The sequence below is a fragment of the Canis aureus genome, chromosome 23 (assembly GCF_053574225.1).
Source record: "Canis aureus isolate CA01 chromosome 23, VMU_Caureus_v.1.0, whole genome shotgun sequence".
Lineage (NCBI taxonomy): Eukaryota > Metazoa > Chordata > Mammalia > Carnivora > Canidae > Canis > Canis aureus.
Genome location: NC_135633.1, coordinates 26,061,747 through 26,082,223, shown reverse-complemented (window position 1 = coordinate 26,082,223; position 20,477 = coordinate 26,061,747). Strand labels below are relative to the sequence as shown.

The 20,477-nt window shown below is 56.4% G+C and overlaps 1 protein-coding gene across 5 annotated transcripts in view; it reads left to right on the top strand.

Moving 5' to 3' along the window:
* Window positions 1-19,954, top strand: part of ARAP1 (ArfGAP with RhoGAP domain, ankyrin repeat and PH domain 1) — a 65,443-nt gene extending 45,489 nt beyond the window's left edge. For 4 of the 5 annotated variants that reach the window (XM_077866891.1, XM_077866892.1, XM_077866894.1 and 1 more), the window contains 23 exons: window positions 59-144; window positions 1,331-1,513; window positions 2,590-2,764; window positions 3,934-4,068; window positions 6,130-6,265; window positions 6,539-6,641; window positions 7,442-7,637; window positions 7,912-7,963; window positions 8,074-8,237; window positions 8,332-8,544; window positions 8,847-8,952; window positions 9,397-9,544; window positions 9,632-9,718; window positions 9,806-9,874; window positions 10,190-10,307; window positions 11,682-11,795; window positions 12,006-12,151; window positions 12,683-12,715; window positions 16,543-16,625; window positions 17,369-17,419; window positions 17,598-17,661; window positions 18,885-19,034; window positions 19,319-19,954. In XM_077866891.1, coding sequence (XP_077723017.1) covers window positions 59-144; window positions 1,331-1,513; window positions 2,590-2,764; window positions 3,934-4,068; window positions 6,130-6,265; window positions 6,539-6,641; window positions 7,442-7,637; window positions 7,912-7,963; window positions 8,074-8,237; window positions 8,332-8,544; window positions 8,847-8,952; window positions 9,397-9,544; window positions 9,632-9,718; window positions 9,806-9,874; window positions 10,190-10,307; window positions 11,682-11,795; window positions 12,006-12,151; window positions 12,683-12,715; window positions 16,543-16,625; window positions 17,369-17,419; window positions 17,598-17,661; window positions 18,885-19,034; window positions 19,319-19,336 — 2,630 coding nt within the window. In that variant the 3' untranslated portion in view covers window positions 19,337-19,954. The remainder of the gene's footprint in view (window positions 1-58; window positions 145-1,330; window positions 1,514-2,589; window positions 2,765-3,933; window positions 4,069-6,129; window positions 6,266-6,538; window positions 6,642-7,441; window positions 7,638-7,911; window positions 7,964-8,073; window positions 8,238-8,331; window positions 8,545-8,846; window positions 8,953-9,396; window positions 9,545-9,631; window positions 9,719-9,805; window positions 9,875-10,189; window positions 10,308-11,681; window positions 11,796-12,005; window positions 12,152-12,682; window positions 12,716-16,542; window positions 16,626-17,368; window positions 17,420-17,597; window positions 17,662-18,884; window positions 19,035-19,318) is intronic. The other variant, XM_077866893.1, reaches the window with a different exon arrangement.
* Window positions 19,955-20,477: the final 523 nt, after the last annotated feature.

The window sequence follows — 20,477 nt, the reverse complement described above, 5'->3', positions numbered from 1 at the left end:
CTGCGGGGAGGGTGGGAAGGTAAGTGCTTGTGTGAAGGTGAGGGCCCTCTGTCTGCAGGGGAGCACCGTGGCCTGGGCGCTGGTGTCTCCAAGGTGCGGAGCCTGAAGATGGACAGGAAAGTGTGGACAGAAACGCTCATCGAGGTGGGGAGGCCTTGCTTGTCACCTGGGTTTGGGGCCCGCTCCGCTGCCTGCTGCCTGGGTCTCCCCACCGCTCTCCCCCTGCTCACAGACCTTGGCCCCCTGGAGCTAGAAGAGACCTTTGCGATCATCTAGTGGGTGGGGATTTTGGAAAAGTTGATTTTTGGCAAAGTCAGCTAACTGGCCAGTGAGCTAAGAATGTTTTGACAGTTTTAAAGGGATGTTAAAAAAAAAAAAAAAAAGGAATATGCAACAGAAACTGTCCTGCAGAGCCTAAAATATTTACTTCTTCTGCACGCACAACCACTAGCAGGTCTGGGGGCACCCTTACATGTGCATATGCGCCTGTCTACTTGGGGTTCCCAGGTACTGATGTGTGTGGGAGTTACACAGGAGACCCTGCAATGGGAGGCTCACCACACAGGGCCTTCCTGACAGCCCCAGCCAAGCTGCAGACTCCAGCGCAGTTTGGGTCTCATCCCCTGAGAGGTAGGGTTAGAACCCCCTGGTTTAAAATGAGGACATTGAGGCCGGGGGAGAGAAGATGACCTGCCCAAAGTCACAGAGTAAGTCAGCGGTGGCAGGGTCTGTTGCTGCTTTATTCTCTTCTGTGAACTCAGGACCTGACAGAAGGGCAGGTTGGGAGGCCCAGGAAATAGCTGCGGAACAGATGATAAGCAGAATGAAAAGGATTGATCAACTAGTCCCTTGATCACTAGCTTCCTGCATCTGCGCCCCCAGTATCTGCCTCTGCTCCTCCTCCCCTGAGCCCAGAAAGGAATGTCAAAGACAAGAGAGGTTTCCAAAATCCTTACCCACCCCATTGGCTGACAGGTTAGCTACCCGCCACCCTCATCCCCCCGCCCTTGCTCGAGCTATGATAGTCTCAGGAATGCAGAGTTCCAGATGTGGGACTGGGTAGGGGAAATAGCAAGGCCCCCCACCAGCCACCAGAGTTGGGGCATCCACCTGCCCAAATGTCTGCCTCTCATCCTGTCATTGAGCTGAGGAACTGGGTTTGGGCCCAGAGCCACTGATAGGCCAGGCTGCCCCTCAGATTCCCCATGGGAAAATGCGTGGGTGGCCTGACTCGCCCAGCCCCCCGCCTGACAACCTCAAAACAAAGATTTTACCAGACACAGGGCCCTGGCCATAGGCTGCCTGTCTCACCTCTTGCCCACACCCACAGCTCTTCTTACAGCTGGGCAATGGCCCTGGGAACCGCTTCTGGGCGGCCAACGTGCCCCCCAGTGAGGCTCTGCAGCCCAACAGCGGGCCTGGTGCCCGGCGGCGCCACCTGGAGGCCAAATACCGTGAGGGCAAGTACCGCCGCTACCACCCGCTCTTTGGCAACCAGGAGGAACTGGACAAGGTCAGGGCGCCTGGGCCTCTGGACCCCCTTGAGACCACCCACTTTCTTTCTGCCCCCCCCTCATTGCTCTCTCTGCCTCAGCTTATCTCTTCCGTCAGCTTACTGTAATGAGTTGGCAAATGGGGAAACGGAGGCCCGGGGAGTGGAAGGGCCTTGCCCAAGCCACAGGGAGAGTTGGGGCAAAGCAAAGAGGAGTCAGGCCTGACCCTTGGGCTGAGTCCACATCTCCAGCATCTGTCTGCCTCCCTCCCCTCCTGATTCCTCTGTCTCCCAAACCGTCCTGCTCCTTGTGAATCCTGCCAAAAGGAGTGAACTTGATGGGGATGCTATTTCCTGTCAGGCTCATGAAAAACAGCTGGCTGCTCTGACCCACCCCCATCCACACCCCACTCAAGATGAGGCCTCACATGGGCCCCAGGCCCTGACAGGCTGGGAGCCAAGCCCTGGGCCCTGGTCTGGCTCAGCCTGAGTGGGGGGTAGCTTGCTTCAAGGCAGGGGGATGCCACTGGTGACCTCTGATTGGCCTTCAGCCCCTCCCCCAAGCAGCCCCACCCAGGCAGGCTCAGGCCAGCTAGAAGCCCAGTGGGAGCCAGGCCTCCACCTCCCAGGAACCCAGGCGTCCAGCCCCCGGCCCAGCCCAGTCTAGCCCGCCAGCTAGGAGGAGCAGCAGCTCCCATTGGTCGGGAGGGCTGGGCAGGCGGTGAGGAATTCAAATGTGGGAGGAATTAGCTACAAAGCACCCCCCTCTGCCCTTCCACAAGGCAGAAGGAGCTTGAGATCCTCTAGAGAACAGGCTTGGCAGCCGACGGGTCCTACGGGCTGCTAGTAGGGGTGAGCCCTGGGCCACTGAGACTCCCCAGCCTCTTGGGGGCAGCCCCTACTCATCCTCCTAATCCCTTGGCCTTTCTCTTTTCTCCCCCTCTCCTCTCTTTTTCTTCCTGCCTCTTCTCTTTAAACCTGAGAATGGGCCTCCAGACTTGGGTGACTCCTTCCTCTCCTCCCCCAAACCCCCTCTCCCGCCGGCCCCCCACTCCTACTTAAGCTGACCCTTCCCTCCCCCTTTTTCCTCCTCCCAGGCTCTGTGTGCTGCAGTCACTACCACAGACCTGGCTGAGACCCAAGCTCTCCTGGGCTGTGGGGCTGGGGTCAACTGCTTCTCAGGGGATCCTGAGGCTCCCACACCCCTGGCTCTTGCCGAGCAGGCAGGGCAGACACTGCAGATGGAATTTCTTCGGAACAACCGGACCACGGGTGAGTGGCCGGTGGAACCGTCCACCTCGAGGGATGGGACCTCCCTGCTGCCATGGTCTAGCCATTTGAAAGGGGTGCTGGGTGGGGGTCTGCCAAAAGCTGTGTATCACCCTGCTAGATCAGATATAAATACCACTCGAGCTGTGATTGCAGCTCCTTGAGAGGCCCTGGTACAACAGTATGTGATTTTGGGGTATGTTTGGGTTTGCATGTCAGTGTACATTTGTGCATCTGGCTTCCCCTTCATATGTGTGTCTCTTTGTGTCTGTCTAAATCCCTTTCTGGATTTGTGGGTCCCTCCCAGACCTGCAGTGTGGGCCTTCAGGGTGGCATCTGTGTGCCAATGTCTGTGCATCTCTCACCTGCTGTGGATCTGTTTCCTCGCACCTGGGAGCATTGAGGGATTTGGGGTTTGTGTAGCTGCAGAGTATCTGAGTTGCTGTGTGGGGGTTGCATTTCTCTGTGTGCGGGTGACCCACAACAGCAGCCCTGTCTGCTGCTTTGTCTGGGTGGGGCTCTGTCACAGACTGGGGCTGGGTCCCATTTGGCTATCACTCTCCGGATGGGTGAGAGGGGACCGTGGGGGTGAGCACTGCTGGTCAAGGCCCAGGGCTGGCCTCTGGGGCCATATCCCAGGACGGAGGGTGGAGCTCAGCGGCCAGAACTCGGCTCACGGCCATGGGTGGGTGGGGTGTGCTGGGCTGGAGCAAGCCCAGGTGTCCAGGGAGGCACAGGAGACCACCCAGCTGGCTTGGGCTTTGGGACTGCTAGGAGCAGGGCTGGAGCCAGGCTACTTTCTTAGACTCTGCATTATCTGTGGCAAACCTCTTTCTGGGGATTGTTAATGAGTCTGCCTAAGACCCCTCATTCTAGTGTGCTTGCCCCATGCCTCAACAGAGAGAGTAGGGTGGGCTGGGCTGGGGAGTCAGGGGGGCTTCCTGGCAGGGGAGGTACTGGAGCTGGGCCTTGGAATTTGCACAAGTAGGGAGAGGTAGAGAATGATACGGGCAAAGCCCTGGACTGGGTAGTGAAAGCCTGAGGGTGATAGAGGGCTGGTGACTTGAATGTAAGCTTGGATGCTCAACCCAGGTGGGGGTGTGGGGGAGACCCTGGGATGGCAAGCATGAGCAGCCATTCCCCGCCGCCCCACCCCAACACCTTCCCTAAAGAGGTACCTCGGCTGGATTCAATGAAGCCCCTGGAAAAGCACTACTCAGTTGTCTTGCCAACTGTGAGCCACAGTGGCTTTCTCTACAAGACCGCTTCTGCCGGCAAGCTGCTGCAGGACCGCCGTGCCCGGGAAGGTGGGTGCTGGGCCAGACCCCGTTCTTGCCATGACATTCTGGCATGGTGGCAGGGCCAGAGAAGCCAGGGCTGGCTGGGCTGGTGGACCCCTAAGGGTGCCAAGTGTACTCTGGCAGAGTTATTCTAGAGGGCTTCCGGGATGTAGTCCCTGGTACACAGTAGATGCTTAATACATGGGCCAATAGCAGTGGGAATGGGGCATGGCACTGTAGAGCAAGTCACTGCTAGAATTCCTTTAGACTAAAAAAGCCTTTATTGAGTACCTGCTGGGTGCTGGGGATCTGGCATTTGGAACCAGACAGAGCTGAGCTTAGAGCTCCATCCCTTTGACATCTCTGCCTTCTGCTTGCTCTCCAACTCAGTACAGTCCAGCCCTTCCCACATCCTATAAGGACCTGCACATCGGCGCTCCCACTCCATGACCTGTGATCCCTCTCCTCTCATTCACTCTGCTGCAGCTGTACTGGCCTCCTTGGTGTTTCTCAAGGACATACATTCATTTCCACCAGGGCCTTTGCTTTTGCTCTGCCCCTCGCCTAAAATACTTTTCCGCGAAATATTTGCATAATCAGTCCCTCACTTCAGTCCAGTCTCTGTTTAAATATTTCTCTCTTTTTTAAAGATTTTATTTATTTATTCATGAGACACACACGGGGGAGGGGCAGAGACACAGGCAGAGGGAGAAGCAGGCTCCATGCAGTGCAGGGAGCCCAACATGGGACTCAATCCCTGGTCTCCAGGATCACACCCTGGGCCAAAGGCGGCGCTAAACTGCTGGGCCACCAGGGCTACCCGTTTCTGTTTAAATGTTACTCTTTAGAGACTTCATCCATGGTCATTTTATCCAAAATAGCATGCCCTATGTACCTTACTTTTACCCTACTTCACACCACTTATCTGACATTGGTTAGTCTGTTTATAGATGTATCTGGTGATTCTCTGTGCCCCACTGGAATATAAGCTCCTCTTGGCCACCACTGTAGTCCCAGCACCTAGAACAGCTCCTAGCACAGAGGGCACTTGGCAGACAATGCCTGATGAAGAGTAACTGAGGCAGGTGCTCCTGGAAGGGCCCAACCTGGGGGACAGGCTCTGGGACACACTGCCCTCAGAGGACAAATGTCATATCCTTGCAGACAGGACAAGAGACAGTGTCTGCTGTGGGAATATTGTTGAGACCATTGCTCTCTGCATCCTTGGCACCCCTCTGTGAAGCCCTCTAGCACCCAAAGAGATTTCTTTGGAACTCTGCTGTTCACTACCTCACTGCCCCTGGGGCACTGCCCCTAGTCTACCTCCCTGTGCCTGATAATGTCATTTATGTAACTGCCTGAGTCATCCTTTTTGCCCTGGGTGCCAGGAAGCTCTGAGCCAATGTGAAGCTCAGGGCTGTGAACCATAGGAGTCTGCCTGACTTTGCCATTCTGCTCTTTCTCCTGCCTTTCCTGGTCCACATTCCCATTTCTTTTCCTTGATGGGATCTTGTCACTTTCCTGAGAGCCATTATAGGAGGAGTCAGAGTATAGAGCAATGTGTGCCACTGGTAGGGGAGTATAGGAGTGTGGATGGGGCATGGAAGCTTCCTGTGGCATATGGGCTGGATTGAAGGATGAAGGGTATGGGTGGAGGGAACAAGGTGAGCAAAAGTGGGGAGGGTGAGGTGCCCAGGAGTGATCCGAGAGATGGCTGGAGAGGTGGGTGGGGGCAGACCCATCAGGGCCTTAAATACCAGTCTAAGGGATATAGGATAAGGTTGAGGGCAGGGGCATGGAAAGGTTTTGAGCAGAGGAAGAATGGAGTCTGGTTTTACCTAGATCACTTTTGAATCTTGGAAGTGAAGCTAGGAACCAAGGAAAAAGTCATTGCAGTGGTCCAGGGGCAAGATGTGGGCTGGGCTAGGGCGGTGGGCTACAGGAAGGAGGATGGAACTGGGGGAAGCTTTTGAGTTAGAGTGAAGAGGACATAGGTCAGGTGGGAGTAGGAGCCCAGGGAGGATACAGAAGTGTTTTCAGGGGAGGGCGGGGGCTCCCTCATGGCTCCCCTGCCCAACTTCTCTCCAGAGTTCAGCCGACGCTGGTGTGTCCTTAGCGACGGGGTCTTGAGCTACTATGAGAACGAGCGGGCAGTGACCCCCAACGGAGAGATTCGGGCCAGTGAGATTGTGTGCCTGGCAGTGCCCCCTCCTGACACCCACGGGTGAGCACCCCTGGGGCAAAATCACAGACTGTTGTTGCTATAAGGTCCGGCCCCCCATTGAGGAAACAGAAATAGGCCCAGAGAAGGGCAGAACTTTCCCAGGGTCACACAGCATCCTGAGACTGGAGCCAGGTCTCCTTAGGCCCTAGTTTAGGGCTTTCCCACCACCTCTTAGGGGAGCCAAGGGCAATGGGCAGAGGTTGGAGGCAGGGTTGCATGGGGTCGGTCATGGCTGGGCTGGGAGTGCCTACATCCTGGCCTTTGTATCTACAGCTTTGAATACACCTTTGAGGTGTACACAGAGGGAGAGCGGCTGTACCTGTTTGGGCTGGAGAGTGCGGAGCTGGCTCGTGAGTGGGTCAAGTGCATTGCTAAGGTAGGCCTGGGTTAATGGACCCGTGTGAGGAGTATGACCTCCTGGCTATTTCCATGTACCCCAGCTACCCTACCTCACAAATGGAGGGAGCAGTCATAAGGCAGGCTTTTTGGGCCAAGGGCCTGACATTACCTGCAGTCCCTAAGCAGGGAGGTTAGGAGACCTGTGGAAGAAGGGCTGTGGGCCTTGCACTCCATAGGTGCTCAATACATGTTTAATGATGAATAGCAGTCAGAGCCATTTTAGAATGGTCAGTGCTGACTCCAGAGGGAGTGAGCTCCTGGCTCTGGAGGAAGGAGGCAGGGAGGCTACAGAGTTCTGCTCTGGGGACTAGAGCCAGGTGCCCTATGGGGTCCCCTGTACTGTGAGAGCCTGAGATTCCTATTTACTTGGTCACTGATCAATCATCTGTGAGCCTTGTGATGATCAGCCTTCTGAGCCGTGGGAATCCAGCTGAACCAGCCTTGGTCCTCACTCTTTAGTGCTGGTGGGGGAGACAGACGGGGGCCCAGACAGCAAGAGTACTATAATCAGTGCTGCAACAGAAGGCAGAGCAGGGGCATCCCTGAAGGCATCTGGGAACGTTTTGCAGAGGAGGACACTTCTGGGCGTGAAGTGCGGCATGATACCCGAGTTCTTGAACTGTGCTGGATTCTGCCCTGGGGCAGAGAGAAGTGGCAGCTGGGTGGGAAGTGGGCATGTGCTCATAGGCCAAAGAGCTGGAGGGTCCCGGGCAGGCAGTGCTGTTGGCTGATGTAGCCTCCTTGGCTACCTCCCCCTTCCCCTGGCCTCCCCACCAGGCATTCATACCTCCCCTGGCTGAAGATCTGCTCGCCCGGGATTTTGAGCGGCTTGGGCGCCTCCCCTACAAAGCTGGCCTGAGCCTACAGCGGGCCCAGGAGGGCTGGTTCTCCCTCACTGGCTCTGAGCTCCGTGCTGTCTTCCCAGAGGGACCCTGCGAGGAGCCACTACAACTTCGGAAACTGCAGGAGCTTTGTGCGTGGACCCAGTCCTGGGCCCCTAACTTTCAGGGCATCCTGTCCTGGGTTCCCAGGCCCCCAGCCCTCCCTGGAAGTCTAAACTCTACCCTGGCCAGCCCAGAAGGAGCCAGCCTGCTCTTTTCTGTCCTTTCCTGCCCTTGGGGTATAGCTTAGCAACTCCATGTATTGGGGGGTGGGTGGGTCCTGGGAAGGCATGTACCCAGAGAGCTTCAGGAGGGAGCCGGTTGGGGACCATGAACAGGGCCTCACCTTGACCGGCCCCTCCACAGCCGTCCAAGGGGACAGCGAGAACCAAGTGCTGGTGCTGGTGGAGCGAAGGAGGTGAGCCCTGGACTCCCTGAGGGGCGGTGAGAAGCCTGTGGCAGTCGGAGAGGCTTAGGAGGGGTGGCGCCTGGGTAAGTCCGCAAGTAACGGACGGTTCCCCGGTCTAGGACGCTGTACATCCAGGGCGAGCGGCGGCTGGACTTCACAGGCTGGCTGGGGGCCATCCAGAAAGCAGCTGCCAGCTCGGGGGACACGCTGTCGGAGCAGCAGCTTGGAGACTCCGATATCCCAGTGATTGTGTACCGCTGTGTGGACTACATCACGCAGTGTGGTGAGCCTCGCCCCCTCCAGGCCAAGCCCCGCCTTCCCAGGGCCCCTCAGGCCCTGCGAGGCCCTGTCCCTGGCTCAGTCCCACCCTTCTCCAGGCCTGACATCGGAGGGCATCTACCGTAAGTGTGGGCAGACGTCGAAGACTCAGCGGCTGCTGGAGAGCCTGCGGCAGGACGCCCGGTCTGTGCGCCTCAAGGAGGGGGAGCAGCATGTGGATGATGTCTCCTCAGCCCTCAAGCGCTTCCTGCGAGACCTGCCTGATGGCCTCTTCACTCGCGCCCAGCGCCTGGCCTGGCTGGATGCCTCAGGTAGGCCCCCGCAGTCCTCGCCCTGCCTGAGACCCAGGCTAGTGCTGCTGACTTGACCACTCCTATCCCTTCCTTCCGCATCCCAGCTGTGCTCTGGACACTTGGACGAGGCATGTCCCCAGGGGACAAGCTCCAGTTCCCTGTCCCTCCCTCTGCTTCTCCTTCCTTTGTCCCTCTAAACAGAACCAGGAAATACCGGCCCCTAGGATGAGAGGCAGAGCTGTCAGAGGGGTGGGACAGGGGAGATGGCTGGGGGTGGTAGGGGTGGGGCTTCTTGACCTGATCTATCTCTCCCCACCCAGAGATTGAGGATGAGGAAGAGAAGGTCTCCAGATATCGAGAACTCCTGGCACGTCTGCCTCCAGTCAACCGCGCCACAGTGAAGGCACTTATCAGTCACCTGTACTGGTAAGGGACATTACTATTATATGACTCTGGGGGGATGGGGTGAAAAAGATTCTTCTACTCCCAACCTGGCTGACTGCCCTCTCCTCAGAACCAGGTAGGCCTGGGAACTGAATGTTGACTTTTGATATACCCTGATCTTGGACACTTTGTCTCCTAACTTACTTCCTACAGGGTGGGGGGAATAGAGGAGATTTCAGCTAGGACCCAGGGGACCTTGGCCAGATCTCCCAGCTTCCCAGCTCTATTCCTCTCCAGCATACAAAACATGGCCAGAAAGACTATTCCTGCTTCCCCTTAACTAGTGGTTCACTTGAACCAGGACCTTCCCTGGCCTCTCTTCAGGGGCCAGTCATGGACCTGCTCGGAACTGGGATGGTAAAGTGGGGCAGTTCTGGACTGGGCTTCTCACTCAAGACTGTCTGACTTCTGTCTTCCCCTGTCCAGTGTCCAGTGCTTCTCAGACACAAACCAGATGAACACACACAACTTGGCTATTGTGTTTGGGCCCACGCTCTTCCAGACAGATGGGCAGGACTACAAGGCTGGCCGTGTGGTGGAAGACCTCATCAGCCACTATGTGGTGGTGTTCAGTGTGCGTCCCTAGCCAGTGGGGAGTGAAGGGCAGGGATGAGCCTCTTGGGTGGCAGTGATCATCTGTCTGTGTCTCCCACCCTCCCAGGTGGATGAGGAGGAGCTGAGGAAGCAGCGGGAAGAGATCACTGCCATTGTGAAGATGCGGGTGGCTGGCACTGCCAGTGGGACCCAGGTGAAAGACAGGGCTGGGGGTAGGGGGCTCAGAATAGCTACCTGCACATCCTCCTTGGATCGCTAGCTGAGCCCTGTCTCCTCACAGCATGCCGGTGACTTCATCTGCACAGTGTACCTGGAGGAGAAGAAGGCAGACACGGAACAGCATATCAAGGTGGGGGGTGGGGACCTGGAAGCCAAGGAACCAGAAAAGTCGGGTTGGGCTAGGCATAGGTTCAGGTGACCAGAGGAGCAAAGCTTCCATCCCAAGGGGGACCCCTAGTTTGGAACCCTTATCTGGCTGGTGTCAGGGCCTCTCTTTGCCTCCTCCCCACCCAGTAACTCAGGACCCCTTGGAGACACTCCCCCAACACTCCAAGACTCCAGAGGACCTGAGAGGTGGGCTCAGCCCTTGGATCACACAGTGAAATTGTGGCAGAGCAGAGGCCGGGACAGGGTAGGCTGACCTCTTCCATCTCGGCCACTGCAGATCCCGGCATCCATGACAGCTGAGGAGCTCACCCTGGAGATCCTGGATCGCAGGAATGTGGGCATCAGGGAGAGGGACTACTGGACCTGCTTTGAAGTCAATGAGAGGGAGGAAGCAGGTGGGTGGCTACCAAGACTGGTGCGGAATGTGGCACAGTCTGTTCTTGTCTGGGCTGCAGCCCCAGTCTGTTCTCCCCTGCTCCCCAGTGTGGCGACAGTGGTGGTCAGGGGAGTTTGGGATGACTGATGTTGCTGTCACACTGTCATCTTGGGGATGGTGGTGATAGTATGCTGGCAGGGATTGAGGTGATGGCTGTAATGTGGTTGATGGAAAGGATGATGAAGGAGGTAGGTGGTATCAGCTACGATACCATGCTTTCTTGGTGTCAGTGAGGATGATGTTGCTTGCAAGGGTGGTGATGCTGAATTTGATGATTGGATTAATGGTGAAGGGAGTAGTAGGTGGTCATGGCCATGCAGGAGGGGTGGGGTGGCACGGGGTAGGGTGGTGGTTGTGAGGGTGGTTGTGATGGTGGTTGTGAGGGAGTCATGGTGGTGAAGGGGGTGGTAAAGGCATTTTATGGCGAAGGGTTGTCTTAATAGCAGTGGTGGATGAGGGTACATCTGTTCATTTGTTTTCCTGTTATTTGCTGGGCTGGGGAGTCAGACTCATAGTCCCTCTGCTCATAGGAGTTAGTGTGGTCAGGAATTGACACCAGTGCCGTAATTGGTGGGAGAGCTGTACAACCAAGGCTGTGATAACTGCTGTGCAGGAAAGGGCCACAGAACCCCTGGAGCTCGTAACAGGGTTGCTGGCTTTGGAGTCCCTGTGTTAGGAGGTAAAAAAGAGGAGTTACTTGGTAAAGGAGAAAAGTGCCTCCAGGCAGTGGGAGTGGCACAGGCAAAGGCCTGTGGTGGCCATGGACATCATCCTTTCGAGGAGCTTGAGATGGCAGTGAAGGGGTTGTGTCACAGGGTGGGGCTGAAGACTCAGGCAGAGGCGGCCTGACCACAATGCAAAGCCATTGAAGGGTTAGTGATGGGATTTTGGAGAGGTTGTTCATTGCTGTTGGGTAAGGAGAGGCGGGGGCAGGGAGTGAGACACATACTGGAGACCACATGGAAGGCCACGGCATTAGTCCAAGGGAAATGGTAACATGCAAAGAAAGGTGTGGCAACAGCGATGGACAGAAGCAAAGAGATTTGACATATGGAGGGAAGATGGGGAGGCTTTGTTTCTGGCTTGAATGGCTTGGTGGGTGGTGTTTTGACACAGGAAAGATCACTGGCGTGGTTTCGGACGTGTGGGTTGGAGCAGCTTTGGTCCTAGCCAGATGTGTCAAGCCTGAAGCTCGGGTGTGGAGAGGGTGATCATGCTGGTGGTGTGTTGTGCTGCTGGTAGGCCTTGGGAGAGTAGGTGACATGTGTGCGTGCCAGCCCTCGGTGCTATAAGGCCACAGCAGGTGGTAACAGCAGGTGTGACCTCTCCCCAGAGCGCCCCCTGCACTTTTCGGAGAAGGTGCTGCCCATCTTGCACGGGCTGGGTACAGACAGCTACCTGGTGGTGAAGAAGCAGCAGTCCATGGATGCCATGCTGCTGTACCTCGGTAGGTGGTGGCCCCCGGTGGGCGGGGCCCATAGGGCTGGGCAGGCAAGCAGGTCCCTTCTTTCAGAGACTGGGTGGGAACTGGTGGTACGGGGCTCATTGGTGGCCAGGATAGGCTGGGGCAGCCTCCTTCATCCTGGGACCCTTCCCGGGTGTCTGTCCCCGGGCAGGGGGGTCGGGGCAGCCCATGTCCACTCCATTCTTCCCCCAGCCAGCCACGTGGGCGACACCAAGCACGGCATGATGAAGTTCCGCGAAGACCGTAGCCTCCTGGGCCTGGGCCTGCCCTCAGGTGGCTTTCACGATCGATACTTCATCCTCAACAGCAGCTGCCTGCGGCTCTACAAGGAGATCCGGGTAAGTGACCCCAATGGCTCCTGCCCTGCAATGAGCACTGGCACACAAGTGTGCTCACATACGCATTCACTAACATCTGCCAGAGTCTGCCAGTGGGAACATCCCCGTCGTGGGGTCTTGGGATGGCACAGTGGTGGCGGAGAGCTATAGACTCTCCGGGAGCCTCTGCCGTGGCCCTTGGCGGCCACTCTTCTGTGCCCTGTAGCCCCACCAGGCTCTAGTACCTGGATGCTATCACATCAAGCTCATGCCGCCTCACCTGTGCCTGGGCCTTGTCACGGCACCCACAAGAACATGCTACATCATGACAGCCCCCACAGCTCCCACCTGTGGCCCACACATGCCTCGCCACTTCACAGGTTGTATCTCCTCCATGCCCACTCTGTCCACATGCCTGGTGTCCTCCCAGATCTTGGCCCCTTGTCCCCTTTTTTACAAACCTGCCACATCCCGGCATGCACCACTGCATACACTGTCCGGGCTCTGGACCTGGACCTCCTTCCTCCATAACCCTGATCCTCTATCAAACAGAGCCAGAGGCCGTGGAGCGGGGCCCCTGAGACCGTGAGTAGCTATGAGCCAACTGCCAGCTTCCTTACACCGCCTGGGGGCCAAGTGAGCCTGGTGGGAGCCTGGGGACACAGCCAGAGCTCTTGGCTGTCCCCAGGCATGGTTCCCTGATCCCTTGCCAGTCAGCACTGGCTCCCACCTCCATCCCCAACCCTGCCCCACAGTGCTTTCCCCAAGGCAGAACCCCCATCAGTGTGATGCTTTACAGTTTTCCAAAGGACTCGGTATAGAGGCTGTAGAGCCAGTAACAAAGGCCCCTAGGTTTGAATTAGTGCTCTGACCCTCATATCCTGCCACCCCTGGAGCCATCCTCTTCCCAGCCTGGAGAGATAGTTTCAAGACTATCAGAATGTCTGTGCTACTGCCCTGATCCTAAAAGGCCAGGGTGGGACTACATAGGCTTATGATACAATCCTGCCTGTGGTAGGAGTTCCTGCTCAGCTTCCCTGGATGCTCGCCAGCCCTTATGTGCACAGCTCTGGGAGGGGAGCTTATCTACTCCTTCTTCAGGACTGCCCTATCCAGTGAGGGATAGTTCTGCCTGGGAGAAGGCCCTTGCTCAAGTTCAGCTAAGAATCTGCCTCCTGTGATGCCTCTGTGGGTCCCAGCTATGCTGTAGGGGCCACAAAGCATAGATGCCCTGCAGAGATGGGCAGCAGAAATGTTTCCATGCCCAGGGTTCTAGCCTGAGCTCCCATAGCTGGCCCCACCGGTGCCTCTAGCCCTTCCTGCCCCTCGCCTCTCCTGAGGACACTGGATAGGCCTAGCTGCCATGGAGGGAGCAGAGCAAATAGAGCAGGATCCTCACCTCCCTCTCTTTGCACATTATACATCTGTTAATGCAGCCTGGGCTCCTACAGACCCTTGTAGGGAATGCCTCTTCTTCTCTCCTTTGCTTCCCTCTATGATTACTTACTTCTGGGTCTGTTTACCCCTCCACTCAGTCTCCCTTGGTTCTGGGATGTTACTTCCCTGACCGTCTCTTTATAGGGTTGCTTAGGCCCCTTGGAGCAGAGCAAGACCATCAGTGTGGGCAGAGGGGAAGAAGATGGCTGAGGCACCTGGAAAAGCAGCAGCTGATCCCTTAGCATGGAGGGGAGAAGGCAGGGGAACTAGAAAAAGGAAAAAGATCTAATCTAATGTTTATCAAGCTAGGTTTGGTGCCCAGCCCTCCAGATACTAGGACATGTAATCTCACTATTGTCCTGTGAGGAGAGATATTGTGCCCATTTCACAGGCGAAAAAACAAGCTTCAAGTGACTTGCCTAAGGCAGTCTCTAGGTGGAATAGCCTGGGATTCAAACCCAGATTTGTTAGCCTCAGAGTTCAGGTTCTATTCCTTGAAGTACAGGAATCAAGGACTCAGGAGCCAGGCTGATCTGTGCAGCGCCAAGTAGTATTCTCTGACAGAAGCTCCAGAAGGGTGTGGTTTGGCTACCGAGGTGTTGGTAGTTCTGCTGTTTGCTGGTTTATGGAGCAACAGACAGAAATTGGGACAACAGCCGGCAGTTCAGGATATGCAGACACCCAAGCCTAGTCCTGGGCATCTTCTGTTGTTAAAGACCTTGAGGCACCTAGGAAAGGCACATTCTAGAAAAAGCTTGGTTCCAGCAGAGGTCTTTGAGCATCAAAGGGTGAACTTTATTCTCTTCCAGTGACTTCATACCTTAGAAATGCTGGAAACACGAGCTGTTTGAGTAGAAACAAAGTCCTACAATGATAGACGTCCCCTCCGCGTCTCAGCCACACTCCTGTCACACACCTACCATGCATACGCCGCACACTCCAGGGCCTGAGGAAATGGAGGTCTGAGGATTGTTTTTTCTAGTTCTCAGGGAGTCACACACTGGTTTGAATTCCTTGATTCCCACAATTCTCTCCACGCCCTGCCTGGAACTGTCTTGTCGTTCCTATGTCACACCCACGAGGCTGTTCCTTCCACTGTCAACTCACTCTACCCCTTGCTTCTAGTTCTCTTTCCCTGGCACCCACAGCTCAGCTTCTTCCAGCACCTCAGCCTGCTTTCCATTCTGTCAGTCTCCTGCTTTCCATACTTGCAACCTAGTTTTTCTCCTACTGAGTCCTTTCTCCTGTCATGCCTGGAGCCTACTGTTCTCCAGACCCGCAGACTAATTTCTTTTCTTTTCTTTTTTTTTTTTTTTTAAGATTTTATTTTTTTTATTTATGAGAGACGCACAGAGAGAGGCAGAGACATAGGCAGAGGGAAAAGCAGGCTCCCTATTGGCAGCCCGATGTAGGACTCTATCCCAGGACCCCAGGATCATGCCCTGAGCCAAAGGCAGATGCTCAACCACTGAGCCACACAGGCTCCCCCCGCCCACCCCGGCAGACCAATTTTTTTCACAACCTCCTAAGTCTCAAGTCTTTTCATTCCCACTCCACCTGACTCCCTCCAACCTGTTGTCTGACTTCTTCAGTGCTCTCGGCCTGGCTTCTTCCCTGCTCTCATGGAGGTTTGCCTCCCCTTTGTGTTCACCCACACCTCGTTTGCCCTATATCTGCAGCCTGATTGCCCATCCCACTGCCCTGTTTCCTCTCTGCCTGCACCCCCGTTTGCTCCAGCCCTCTTGGGCATATGGCCATTGTCAAGTCAGGTGCTATGTGCAGGAGACATAGGGCTCCCTCATCAGAGCCTTGGTTGTCAGGGAGGGTCATGGTTAAAACAGGGCAAAAGGTCCCTAGTAAGTCCTCTTAAACTACATCTCCTGTGACAGCAGCCAAATCTCCACTAATCCCAAGGCAGCCCATCCTTTTGTAACCTCCCAGGGAGTCTACCAATCCCCGGACCTTTCCACTTCCCTGGCCATCCTCTAGTCCCTTCTTTTTGTTCCTGTTGAGGAGCCATGCCTGGGGGTGGCTGGGAGCAATGGTGGGGACAGGGTGGAGGTGGCTCAATATTTGATGCCCAGTGTTGGTTGTAAGTGAGTCCCCTTCCCCTACCATCCGCCTTGGTGCCCACCTGGTGCCTGGGGGGCCTGGTGGGGGCAGGGCTTTGAGCAGGTGGCTCCCGAAGCAGGTAGAAGGCTCATTAGCTTGACCTCCAATCAGCCTCTGCCCGGGGGGCCACTGCTCCCATACCTCTGCCTCGGAGCCAACCTGTGCCTTCTGAGCCCAGACCCATATGCAGAGGTAGGGGCCAGAGGTGTGCTTGTGAGTGCTCTGGTGCCCCTCCCTAGTATATCGGCCTCTTGCTTCCTGACCCTAGACCACTGGAAAGTTTTTCCTTTGGTCTACCAAACAGCCGTTCTGCTTCAGCTTGAGTCATCAGCCTTCCCCTTGTGGAACCAAAGAGCTAGTAACTGCTCACCCCACAAGTCTTCTGTTCACACGGTCAACCCTGGAGCCTCCGTGGGGTGGAGAGGGATGAGGAGTAAATAACTGGAGACAAACAGACCCAAGCAGCCAGCTGAGGCTCTCAGATCATATGCGCTCATTGGGTTTGGTACCAGAGGGTGATGTGCAGACTTCTCCCTCCACTGGTTCAGCCAATGCTGCAAGTCAGTTCTCCAGTTTGCAGGACATCAGGGAGGGCCTGAGAATCACTGCCCTGTGTCGTTCTGCTGGAATGGCCGCTGCCTCGGGGACTGAGGGTTGACTGTCTGATGCTGCTGCAGGGAGAGAAGCCTGGGGGGCTTAGTTGGGCTGGATGGTGAACAGGAAGGGCTTGGTCAGGAAGGCTTCCTGAAGGAGGTTCCCTGTGCTGGGATGCAAAGGGGGCTAGGGAGGAGGGAGGTGCCCCATCACCCCAATTCCTGCCCTGGCTGACTGAAATGCCATCCTTCTGCCCTCCTGCACCCCAGAGTCACCGGCCTGAGAAGGAGTGGCCTGTCAGGAGTCTCAAAGTCTACCTGGGAGTGAAGAAGAAACTCCGGCCACCCACGTGGTGAGCTGGGGCTGAGGCCTGGGGGAGCTCATAATGGTTTGGGTGGGTAGGTGGAGGCAGCACAGCCGGAGCTTTGAACTTGACAAGGGGTTGGTACCATAGTTCTGAAGGTGTGGTCTCCCAGACCAGCAGCAGTGGCACCACCAGGAAACGTCAACAGCCCAGATTCTTGGTCCCACCCCAGACCTGCTGAGTCATGGGTCCTGAGGAGTGGGGCCAGCAGTCTGTGTGGGACAAGCCATCTAGGGGACTCTAATGCTTGGTCAGGTTTTGAGAACCACTGGCCTGGATTGAAATCCCATCACTGACTACCTCTGGGACCTTTCTGTGCCTCACTTCCTACATCCGTGGAATGTGGAAAATAATGGTACACCTGTTTCAGAGGGTGGTTGTATGCTTTTGAGATGAAAAGTGATACATAGTCACTATTATTGTTATTAATTGCAGTCGTCAGACCTGGTTTTCTAACTTTCTCCTCTCCTCTGTGGACTGGGCCTGGTTGTCTCTCAGGGACTAGGGCAGGCCTGGGGGAAGCGGGGATGGGATGGGGAGCCAGGGGCCTGGGGGGCTGGTGTGGGCTGAGAAGAAGACACAGTGGCCAGAATGTGTCTGCTTGCAAGAAGGCCCTGAACTCTGCCCCCTGGCTCTGGCCTGGGCCTCTGGGCTCTGTCCTCTGTCCTGGGCACCTAGGCTGGGAGGCCTCTGGGGGATGCTATGTGACTCCACCTGCCCCTCCTCTGCAGCTGGGGCTTCACAGTGGTGCATGAGACGGAGAAGCATGAGAAGCAGCAGTGGTAAGTGAGGGCACTGGCCTGAGACCCCAGGCTGAGGAGAGATGGTTGTGTGTCCCCTCTGGTTGGGTCCCTTCACTGGCCACATCTGTGCCCTGCCTGGAGACTCTGGGCTGGGAAGACAGGCAGGGTGTTCCCTGCTCAGCCTTGGCAGCATCCCGATGTATGTCCTACCCCGCAGGTACCTGTGCTGTGAGACGCAGACGGAGCTCCGGGAGTGGTTTGCCACCTTCCTCTTTGTGCAGGTACCAGGTGGAGGGTGGGGTCCTAGGAGGCTTCCATCGTGGAGAATGGGTGTGTTTATTTCTTCACCATAAAGGCCACTAGTTGCTTCAAGGAGATTTTGAGTTGCTTTTAAATCATTCGCTTGCTCATTTACTCAGTAAACCCTGCCTAAAGTCCTATCTCCTCCAGCCCCAAGCCAGATGTGCTAGAGACAGAGGACGCAGACCCCTGCCCTCAGGCACTCCCCAGGTAGAAAGGAAAACAGATCTAGACGTGGCCTGTTACATGGCCCGGTGTGATCAGTGTATGGAGACAGAGAAAAGCCCGGGGACCCTACCTGGGGGAGCGGTGGGTGGGTGGAGAAGGCAACAAGGAGGGGGTGTCACAGGCTAAGTCTGAGGATGACAAAAAGCCTTCACCAAGCAAAGGCAGTGAGGGTGGGGGTAGTGGCTTCTAGGCGGAAGGAACAGTTTATGCAGAGGCATGGTAAGAGAACTACAGCTTGCCCAATGGGGTGTAAAGAGAGAAGCCAGGAGTGCCAGAAGTTGACACTGGAAAGGGAGTCAGGAGCCAGATCTCAGAGTCTTGAAGGCCATTCCAAGAAAGCTGAATTTGACCTAGTCAGCAGTTTGAAGCAAGAAAGTGGTGTGCAGGTTGGTGTCTGAGAGGGCTCTTTCTGGATGCGGCGCACAGAGGAGGACAGATGGGGTGGGTAAGGTGGCTGCTGCAGTGGGCCAGGTGGGAGCAAGCTAGCAAGGGCTCGGAGCCAGAGCAGGGCCGGGGGAGGAGCAGGGAGGGGGTGGGCTCAAGCCAATCGATTTTAAATGAGAGTTCAGAATGGTTTAGGGAAAAGGGAGACAGCACTGTACTGGGGTCCTGGGCTGAGTCCTTTGAGCCCTGAGCTTTCTGGTAGTCAAGCCTAAAGGGAAACAGGTGGATTCTATGGTTTTCTGGGTTCCTGGTGAAAGGCACACACATGTTCCTCTAGAACTGTTTTCTTGGTGTCAGATTCTTGGAGCAGTTTGTCAGTGGACCTGGAGGTAGGAGTTGTTGAGTAACATAACTGGCTGGGTTTTGCCAGGGATACAGTCATGTTCTCCTAACAGCTGCTTCTCACATTGGCTGGGATCAAAGCTGAGGGTGTCACCTCAGATCATAGCCGGAGACATTTCTGGGAAGGGTGGGTGGATCTGGAGCTGAGTGTCCGGGTGAGCTGAGTGCCCTCTTCTCACCTGCTCCCCAGCATGACGGCCTGGTGTGGCCCTCGGAGCCCTCCCGTGTGTCCCGGGCTGTGCCTGAAGTCCGGCTGGGCAGCGTGTCATTGATCCCCCTGCGTGGCAGTGAGAACGAAATGCGCCGGAGTGTGGCTGCCTTCACCGCAGACCCCCTTTCTGTGAGTGGCTTTCCATCCCTGTGGGCAGGGGGCTGGGACCTGGAGGGGGTCCTCCTTCCACCTCTCCTGATTGCCCTCTGGCCCCCTCCCTCCATCCTCCAACCAATCCTGGCAGGCTCTGTTGGAGGAGCCCCCTCTCTGCCCTGCCCTGGGGACCCCAGCTGACCTGAGCCTTCCCAGGCCAGCATTACAGAATAGCCGTAGAAGCCTCGGCAGGGCCCCTTTGGCCCCTGTGAATGTTCACAGGGTGCTTATGGAGTCTGGGCTTCTGTGCCTTCCCACAGCTCCTCCGCAACGTCTGAGCGCAGGAGCCAGCCCCTGCCGCTGGGACTCTGCCGCCATGAAGCTTTCCTGTTCAGACACCCTCACGCCCTACGTGCCTGGTGTGAACCAGCAGGGGGCGCATGAGGAAGCCGCAGCCCCCTCCCCCAACATCCCACATCCTGACTGCAGCATGGGGTTCCCTGGCCTGGAAGTTGCAGGGGGGTGGCAGCAGGGTCTGCCTGAGGGAGGAACACCTCATCTGCTCTGTCCAGGTGCTCAGCCCTCCTGGCCTGGCCTGCTCCCTCTCCAGGGTCACCCACCCTGAGTTTGAGGGGTTGGAGACATGGGATGGGCGTCAATGGGGAACTCTAGAGGACCACCATCCTTGCAGAGGCCCAAGGCCCTGGGGCCCCCGCTGGAAGGGAGCCCACCCCCTTGTCACAAAGTCCAGAACAGCAAAGAGTGGATGCTCTACAGGAACACCTAGCTGGGATGGGGAGGAGCTCTTGGGTAAGTTTCTCCGGAGCCTAGAGCTGGGCCCGGGGGGACTTCAGGAACCCCTTCCAGTCTAGGCAGACTGCGAGGGCCCAGGCTGCCTGGTGTCCCTTCCCCACTTTGGGGGCCTTTTGATAATATAAATATATCTGTATATTTTATCCTATGTTGCTGAGGCCTGTGATTGGTTGGGGATTTTAGGTGTCCTGGTATAGGAGGGGACAGGAGTTCAGGAGGCCCAGAGGTGAGTGAGTGCCTAGTTCCGTGAAGGTGGGGGGACCTGGGCCTTCAGCTGCTTAGCCACTTGCTCCTGACCCCGGCCAAGACAAACCCCAGCTGGAGCGAGCCCCTTTCCCTGCTGCAGTTTAAAGTCTGGGCCAGGGCCTAGGTGTAGCATGTGAGTGGCTCAGGGCAGCCCCTCACCAGCCACTCTGAGACACAGAGTCACAGGAGCTCTATTAAGTTAGGAAGAAGAACCTCAGGTGTCCCTTGGTCCCTATGCATGCCCTTCCAGAGATTGGCCCTACCTTACACCAGGAAGCTGCCCTCACTGGGCACTGCCTACTTGTCTCCTACAAGACGAGGCCCTGGCAAGTGGGGAAGATAACGAGCTGTTTAGAGACCGATTTGGGACTCCCTGGGAAGGTGCCAGACACCACATTCCTCCTTCTGCCTAGAGCCTCA